General features: G+C 32.1%; 1 protein-coding gene across 1 annotated transcript; it reads right to left on the bottom strand.

Annotated features, from left to right (window-relative positions):
- Window positions 1–1,318: 1,318 nt before the first annotated feature.
- LOC116214821 (cytochrome P450 CYP82D47-like) lies at window positions 1,319–9,093 on the bottom strand. Its single transcript, XM_031550298.1, has 4 exons — window positions 8,543–9,093; window positions 7,524–7,946; window positions 1,966–2,218; window positions 1,319–1,866 (listed from the first exon to the last, which is right to left on the bottom strand). The coding sequence occupies exons 1-4, from the start codon at window positions 9,083–9,085 to the stop codon at window positions 1,496–1,498; spliced, it is 1,590 nt and encodes a 529-aa protein (XP_031406158.1). The 5' UTR covers window positions 9,086–9,093; the 3' UTR covers window positions 1,319–1,495.
- Window positions 9,094–9,513: the final 420 nt, after the last annotated feature.

Raw genomic sequence — 9,513 nt, forward strand, 5'->3', positions numbered from 1 at the left:
AATTAAAACTATTAAGAATATGTATTCATTATATATAATAGTAGTTATATGCATTTAATTAATATAATGTGTATGTGGGTTCGGATCAGAGACACTGACGGAGTATGTGTCTTTTTTTTCTTGGAGTTTATCTCTGTCTGATGTGTCGCTTATGTGGTTATTTGAGGCTCAGTTCAGAGAAATGATAGAGACACCCCACCGGACAAAGCCTTGTTCTTTAGATCGAAATCTCTCAGCATTGAACTTCAACGGAAAAAATATTATCAACTTTTATAATTTTTCTTTGCAGTCAACCCCGTAAATGCGTTTACTATAAATTAGCAATATCAACTGTTAGGTTTGGATCACATCATCATTTTGGAAAAATCTAGATATTTTTCTTTTATTTTTGAGGCCTGACGGTGATAATTCATCTTGTTGGAGATACAGTCACAAGTGGTTTGCTGCAATGGGTATTCATTTGGCCCACATAATGATGAATCTTTGTTCACATTTCTCTTATTGGATACTTTTTTAATGATTGAGAGAGTTTTATCTCTTAATGGATCGATCTCGTTCGAATTTAAATTAATCGATCTAATTAGATTTTGGAATATCAAATGATATACACCGAAAAAAAAAAGATTTGTATTCAATAAAAAAATTAGAAAAAAATTAATTTTTTTGCTTTAGGAAATGGAAAGGTGGGTGGGTGAGGGTGGAAAAAAGCCCAACATTGCTCGCTACCCTTCAGATTGATGAGTTTTATATGTTAGTATAATATAATTTGAATTCTGATTTAATTTTATACCAATTAGATTTGATTCATGAGTCATGACCAACGATCAAGCTGATTCTTCCTTTAATCGTGCAAATTGGGTTGACCCATTAAGAAATAAAAAATTTTTAATCATTGATTTTTTCAATTTAGAAGACTTGAGTATAATATTTTACTTAGGAAGATCAAGAGTCGAACCACACATGAACCAAAGCATGTTGGTCTTTTGCAATTGATTTTGTACCCCGATTTATATTAAGGTGTTGTTTGACAAATTAAGTGCTTAAAAATTAAGAACTTAATTAGTTAGTTAAGGAAAAAAATGTATAGAAAGAGGGGAGGGATGATAAGAATGATAAAATGTTTTGTAAAGGGAAAAAAAGTATCAGTAGGTAAAAATAATTTATTTCATTAAGTTAAAATTTTTTACTTACTCATTAAGTGATTTTTGACTTAATAATTATGTAAATGTGACCATTATCTTTCATCTTTTTTTCTCTTCCCGACCATTTATCTCTAACTAACTTATAATTAACTTTTAGTCACTTGTTTAATGAGTTGTAATTAAACCCAACATAAGTCAAGGCCTTCATTATTCCAATTTAGACATTAGCAGCCAGTGCACATATACGTGCCGCGCACACCATAATACACATACACATATAAATATATTAACCTTACCGTTTTCTACCATTATCTTCATTCCACGATTGAATTGCAGCCAAACAATCTCCCATTTCATCTGTAAGCTGACGGCGACAGGCGTGGCTTTACTGATACTTGCAGAGGTGTGGCCTTCGAATTTGTCAACCCAGGGCTCCCCGTCATGTCGACTGGGGTGCCCGATGGAGTTGCGATGTCGAAAGCATGAACCAAGCTCGCCAGAGTCAGTTGGGCCATCTGGATCCCGTGGCCCAACCCGGGACAGGCCCTCCTCCCGCCACCGAATGGGATGAGCTCGAAATGCTGGCCTTTCACATCGATGTTCTTGTGGGTGGTCAGGAACCTCTCGGGCCTGAACTCGTTGGGGTCATCCCAAACCCGTGGGTCCCGCTGGAGCTTGTGGAGGTTCACTATCAACTGAGTGCCTGCAGGAATGCGGAAGCCACCTTCGTCCCAAATAATACCAATCAGTTCTCTTATCTCTCTCCGATATAATAGTGAGAACCAAGCTAGTTTAATTAACTAACTCCTATCGACCGACGTACCGATGGTGCAGTCCTGTGTAAATTCTCTGGCTCCAGAAAGTGGACCGGCTGGATAGAGCCTGAGCGTCTCTTTGACAATGGCCTGGATGTACACTTGTTTGTCGATGTCCGACTCCCTCACGAGCCTCTCCCGTCCAACATGAACGTCGAGTTCATCTTGTACTTTTCTCATTGCTCGGGGGAGATTTAGCAAGAGGGAGAGCCCCCATATAATTGTTAGAGCAGTCGTATCGGTGCCTCCTGCCACCAGTGTCTGCATGCAAGTATTCAAGTTCGTGATCGCGAGGCATGATGCTCTCAGAGACTCGGACACATACATTTTAGTTTACAATAGAATGTGAAGTTCGATAGTTCAACTGAATATTTCAGATCGCAATTGTCAACAATTTCATGAACGATCAATATTGATTGTTGGGAAATCCCAGACCATTCTTTAATTTTTTAATAAAAAAATCATAAATTTAGTAAAATGAAATAGAAAATTTCATTTTAAGAAACGAACCTAGAACCTGCATATGCCACCGAAATTACACCCATTTCTTGGCTGGAAGATACTTCAATAATATATATATATATATATATATATAAACAAAGTACGAGCCAAATTCTCACGCTGCCACATCATCAAAAAAAAAAAATGGAGCTCTCTCACGTTGCCACGTTATCGATTTACATTAAGAAAATTATTATATTCTTACAAAGGAAGGAAATCACTTAGTATTATGCTAAGGAAATTTTTATATTCTTATTAAGGAAATTTATCTAATTAATTATGTAGTAAATATATAAATTTTATATATAAGGCACAACGAAATCTATACTATATATAAAAGTATGATAAATTTCTTCAATTTTTAATATTTTAAAAATGCTCTTATATTCTCGTGACTTTTCCTCGCATATTTACATCATATATATAAACTGGCTCTTTCTATTCATTGCTCATTTTCGACTCTTTATTGCCTATCATCTCTCTCAACTAAGTTAGCCCTTCATCATAAGTATGTCTGTTTTTATTATTATTTCATAACGATTTATAGTTTTAAAATTTTGTTGCACCATCTATTTGTTTTCAACGTCGTCTTAACAGATTCATACATTTTTTATCTCATCACTATGAATCACGTGGTTGGTTTCAAAATTTCTCGTTTTCCCAATTTTTGTTCCAAAAAAATACCAATATCCTTCGAAATTTTCTATACCTTTCTTTTTATATATTTTACTCACATACTTTTGGTGTGCTTTGTTAGTGTAACTTTTTCTTACACACTTTTAACTCTCTATTCCTCGCTTATTATCAACATTCGTTGCCTCATATGTTCTATCATATATTGCCTCAACCGAATTAAATTTTATACATCTCTTCTAAAGTTTGACCCTTCACAAAGTATTTCTCCAACTTTTTTTCCCTTTTGCACTTGGTAAATTAATAATATTATCATTTTACCATTTAGTCAAATAATATGAATTCTATTAAACATCACATATTTTCAATAGCATGGCATCATTTAGTTCGTTTTAATAGAAAATCTAACTTTTACGTATTATTTCTCATGACCTTTTGATTTCAATGCACATTTTCATATTTCTTCGCTATAAAAACTACCTAACATGTTTTTTATCATAATTATCCACTCTGACGAAAGCATCAAACATGGAATAACTTATTTATTCAACGCTCATGGTTCCTCTCTTCCATTTCCTATTTACATTTGTATCTTTTCTATTTTCTCTTTCAATTTCTAATTACTTCTCCTTTTAATTATTCTTATTCTTTGATTTTACTAATTGTTGAAAACAAAATTTCTCGTATTCTCTTTCTTCGACCATAATCTTTTATTTTTTTTCAATTTTCAAAAACCAACTTACACTTATTTTTTTCTCACGACCTTTCGATTTTAAGGCACCTTTTCATACTTTTTTCTATAAAAACTATCTAGCATGTTCTTTTCCATAATTATTCACTCTGACGAATATATCAAATATGAAAAGCTTCTCCATTCAATGCTTGCGATTTCTCTCTCCTATTTCCTATTTACATACGTATCGATGGATTTTTAAAATTTATATTAAGATTTTTTTTAAAATTTATTTTATAGATGGATCATATATAAAAAAAATTATATTTTTTTATGAATATTTCGAAATTTGTATTAATTTATTTAAAAAATTGTGTAAGACATTATGCCATCGGTAATTAGTTTTCAAAGTCCCAATCAAATTTTTTATGGGATTATATGGATACAAAAGTATACATTTGGGAGAATAAAAAAGAAATAACAAGACGAAGTGTCTCAAAGAAAAAATATACCATATCATTAATTTTTTTTATTTAATTTTATTTTCTCTTGTCTCAGATTTCTTTTTCGCTTCCTATTCTTATTCTTTGCCTTTTCTTCTATTCATAGACATCAGCTACTGTTTTATCCACTGTCACTGTAGTGCCTGCCACCACCACCTGCTAACAATGTTGCACGAGTTTAAAATCCTCATGTTGTTAATGTCTTCCTTCACGAGCTCTAGGTACATTTTCATTATTAGTCCTTAAGCATACGTGTAAAAAGGGAAAGATAAGTTGCTTCCAATGTAAATCTAATATCGATTATCAATACAATTTATCAGTTTGTAACTGAACTTAAATTAACTGTTGGGCCTTAGGTGGGATCTAAAGTGTATTGTTTGTTTTATTATTTTATTTGTTAAATATAAATTATAACAAATAATATGAATTATTAAAATAAATTTATATATATATAAAATCGGGTCCGATCAACTTCCTTCTAATTTTCTTTCTTTAAAACTTAAACCCGACCATTAAGGTCTTTAATTTTCAGAATTTTTCGATTGATTTGGTTTGGATTTTTTTGAAATTTTGAGTTATGGGTGCCATTGCAAGACTATTTGTGAAAATAATATTTCTATTAATTATTTTGTGAACTTCATTAAAAATTTAAATTCATTTCTCTATTTTTTTTCTTTAGGATATTTTATTGAAACGAAAGATCAAGTCAGAAAAATATATCAACTTGAAAAATTGCTTGAACTAAATTCTTTTAAATTGCATTAATTTCATTTTTTAAAAATCATTTCCAATATTTTAATTGTAGTTATCAAATTTTTATTATTCATACATTAGATTCTACACAGCGCTACTCGTAGTGTGAATAAAAACATAGTTTAAACATTGCCTCTGCATTTTCATCATTATATACCATTTGTAATTCTACATACCTGTGCTATTATTAAAAAATAAAAAAAATTGATGAAAATTGAAAAAAATAATTTTTTTAGTGAAAGAAAAAGAAAAATAACTTAGGTTGAGATAAAGATATATTGGGGGTTGAAGAGAAATAAGTAAAAAGTAGAGTGGAAGATGACCACGTGTGAATTGATGGATGAACGAGATAAGATATCTGAGTTTAAAATTTGAACAGTTTTATAGTTTTATTATTGCCTTCGGTTTTACTTTTCTTCAATAGAATAAAAAATAATGGGGATAATTTCGTAAAATTGTACAAAAACTTATACATATACTTAGATATAGTGATTTGTCATTAGTAAGTTGATTTTGAATATACATTTTCATGTTACATGTATGTAAATATTGTTATTAATATATTTACATATATTTGTTTTCATTGAATTTAATATTATTTTTTATTTTATTATAAAAATAAATGAAATATTTTTTGTGAATATTATTAGTTTTCTTTAATAATTTTTATTTTAAATTTAATATTTATATGAAATATTGGTAGATTTCCATGTGGCATGGCATGTCTACAATATTAGTGCCATGTTAGAAAAATCCCTTGAAATTGACTGGAAAGAGACGGCACTTTAGACATGATAAGAAATTCATAATTTGTAAAATTTTCAATTAGAAAAATTCATACTAGAAATAATAAAATGGCCAAATTTTTACTTTTTTGGGTCATCAAACCTCATAGATATTGTTAAATATTTTTTATCTTATTTATTTGTAAATTAAAGTAAAAACAGATTTCTAACTAAAAATTGTGACAAATTCATTCAAAATGAGATATTATTAATTTACTTATTAATTTTTCTAAAAGAGTTTATATATATATATATATTATGTCATTCGAGTATTATGTATTTTAACTTATCAAAGAAGGTTCAACGTGCAACGCGCTTGCAAATTTACTAGTACATATAAGAGGTTAAAATATGACATAAGGCATTTGGAATACATACAATGGAACAAAATATGAAATAGAATATATAGATTTTATATATGCATCTCTCAATATTTATATTATAATAGAATGTAATAAGGGCATTACAATAATTTGTATTGCTATATATATATATATATATATATAATATAAAAGATATAATTGTCGCAACAAAATATATAGATGGCATATGTATATATATATATATATGCCGCTTCAATTACATATATATAGATTATAATGGTTAGTATATATAGATTAAATATATTAAATATATAATTATCGTTTTCTGATAATTCAACCTCTGTGAATATATAAGTCCTCTACTTAGCCGAGTATTGGATAAAGGAGAACAATACTCTATATATATTTCCAAATCTCCTTTTTACTTTCTTCTCCAAATTGTTCTTTTTCATGGTTGAATTTTGATTCATAAATAGAATTTTTTAATGCAAATTTCAAACTAATTATTTTGATATTTTTATTGTTTTAATAATCTTTTCAAAAATTTTCTTTTTCTTGATTGAACTTTAATTTGTTTAATGAACTTTATTCGAGATTGACTATTTCGATATTGATCGTTTTGATGGAATCTCTATTCGAGTTCATTATGGACGTCGTTTTTATAACGGTAAGACTTTTCTAACTTATATACATTGAATATTTCTTTTTTTATTCTTATTTCATAATTTAATAGAAATATTTTCTCCATTAACTTTCAGCAGTTTTATTTATTTATTCTTATTCTTTGGTTGAATTTTAATTTGTAGAATGAATTTTTTAAACTAATTTATTTTTCAAACTAATTTTTTCGATATTGATTATTTTAATAAAATACTTATTCTAGTTTTAATTAACAATATGACTAAGTTTGATATTTCAAGATTTCTATCACTAAGTTCCTTAATAATTGTTTGGGCAATGCCCAAGTTTTCATCTAGTTATAATTGGTTTGGTTACCAAAGTATTTAACACGAATATATAGCACATGCATCTTATCACTTCTACAAATATCCAAGATAATTACCTGAACTAATATAACCTGATATCTCTTTTTTTGGTAATAAGGAAGGCATATGATCTAATATAAGAATAGAAATAGTAAAACTAAATAAAGGGTCACGAAAGTTCCACTGACGATGATCAAACCGGAGACCTCATGGTTCCGGATGACGACTTTGTGCCACTGCATCAAATTCCTTCCTCAGAACCTAATATCTCTATATATTTTAATGAAGTGTATTAAACTTAATCTTTTAAGTAAACATTTACCAAAAACACTTGAAAGCTAGTTTTGATTTTCTACATCGATCGATTGAAATGAATAAATGGCAATGGAAGGACTGGGAATTCACGTACTGTGGTGGTTGCTTTGTTGATAGTATCTGCGTCAAAATCAGCAATCTTAAGGTCATCGAGCACGGACAGAAGCACGTCCATGAAGTCTAGCTCACCATTCACTGCCTCGCCGGAGTTCCTTTTCTCGCGATGTTCCTCTAGCCACTCCGTGCAGAGGCTGTCCATCTCCTGCGCAGTCTTCTTCATCGCCTTTTCGTACCCGCCCACATCCAACCACCTCAGAAACGGGAGTGCATCGGCTGGCACAAAGAACCCCGACAGGTTGAACATTTCTCTCATGGTCTTCTGCACTCGGCGTGCCTTCTCCTTCTCATCGCTTGTTGATGTAGTCCTGAAATTATATCGCTTACCAGCAACCATCCGAAGAATAACATTCAAGGTTAGGTCCCCGAACCACTGCGTCATCTCCACTGGTACATGATCCTGTTGGAAAATTACTTCCGAGTCATTAATCACCTAATTTATGTTAAAATCCGGCATTGTGATGTTGAAATTGGCATATCATTTGCTCACGAAAGATATGATAAAATATGAACTTTTTGTATATGCTTATGAATTATGTTCATGAACTTGCAAATTGCCGTTCCCATTTTTCAGAGAAATACGGGCCGAAGCTCGAGAACCTGAAATTTCTTTTTTTCTTTTTTTTTCCCTTGCCAAAACCTGGAATTACATTGGACTTGATTAAATATACAATTTATAATATATATATATATATCATATACTCGTTCACCCAGTCAATTTTCCAAGGAAAAGTGGACAACTGAAAAAAAATACTTTACACTGTGAGAGAAAATACGTCTACCATGAAAATATAAAATACTAATTATCAGTATTATCAATTATTATGAAGGGATTGAAAAACAATTTAAGAGCTAATTCTTTGCAGAGATACGAAGGCGATTCCGCACACGCGGAGCGTATTTGGGAGAGCTAGTATATACATAATATATCATTTTAGAGTTTATCCTCTATATGCTAGTAAGGAAAATAAACATATGCTTTTGGACTTATATTACCTGGTCCAAACCATCACGTCTCTCGACCCAATGACTATATAGCCCTTTCAAGGAAGTTGTCACTTCTGATTCGCGGATATTATTGAACATCTCGAGTCGGCGGTTGGAGAGCAGCTCTAGCATCGTGATCTTTCTCATCTCGCGCCAATATGGGCCGTAAGGGGCGAACCCGAAGTTTGCATAGTTGTAACCCAAGTGCTTGCCCGATGCCAGTTTCGGACGGGATGAAATTGCAGTGTCGTATGTAGTGAAGCACTCCTTAGCTATCTCCCAGCTGGAAATCACCACCGCTGGGTGGATACCGATCCTGATCCTGAATATGGGTCCATGCTTGTCCGCTAGGGCTCCCAAGGTCTCGTGGGGAAGTCCTGGACCTGTCAGGAGGCGGAGATGGCCAAGTATCGGCCACCCGCCAGAGGCCTCCGGGGGCTGTTGGCCCCTGGAGGCTTTGATTTTCCGGGTTAAGCAATAGGTTAAGAATATTACGGAGGTAAAGACAGCGATCATGGTGGTGTTAAGGTATGGGAGGAGCAAATCCATCATGGGAGCTAGCTAGATCCGAGGTTGAATAATGTAAACATTATATAAAGGCATAACATATGACGAAGGTCATCATCAGTCTTAAATTTTTATGTTTATTCGTGTTACACTGGGTCTAAAAGGTGTTGAGCCCATTTCCAACCAAAAGCTCAAGTCAGTAGATTGTAGTATCCAATCTCTTATAAATCCGTGAATTTCTCTTTAACATTTTCATGTGGGATAATCTCTCTCAATACCCGCCCTCATGTGATGTCGTGTGGTTTTTCTTACTTTTATCCTACGCGTGCCACGTAAATACTTAAAATATCCACCTTCAATAATTTACCTTGAGCTGGGCTCTCTTCTTTTGGACTCGGACCTCAACTACCTCGAGGTCGGCTTCCTCTTCCACACTCAGGCGATGGGGTCAAACCAACTATGAGCCGGGCTAC

The sequence above is a fragment of the Punica granatum genome, chromosome 7 (genome assembly GCF_007655135.1).
Source record: "Punica granatum isolate Tunisia-2019 chromosome 7, ASM765513v2, whole genome shotgun sequence".
NCBI lineage: Eukaryota > Viridiplantae > Streptophyta > Magnoliopsida > Myrtales > Lythraceae > Punica > Punica granatum.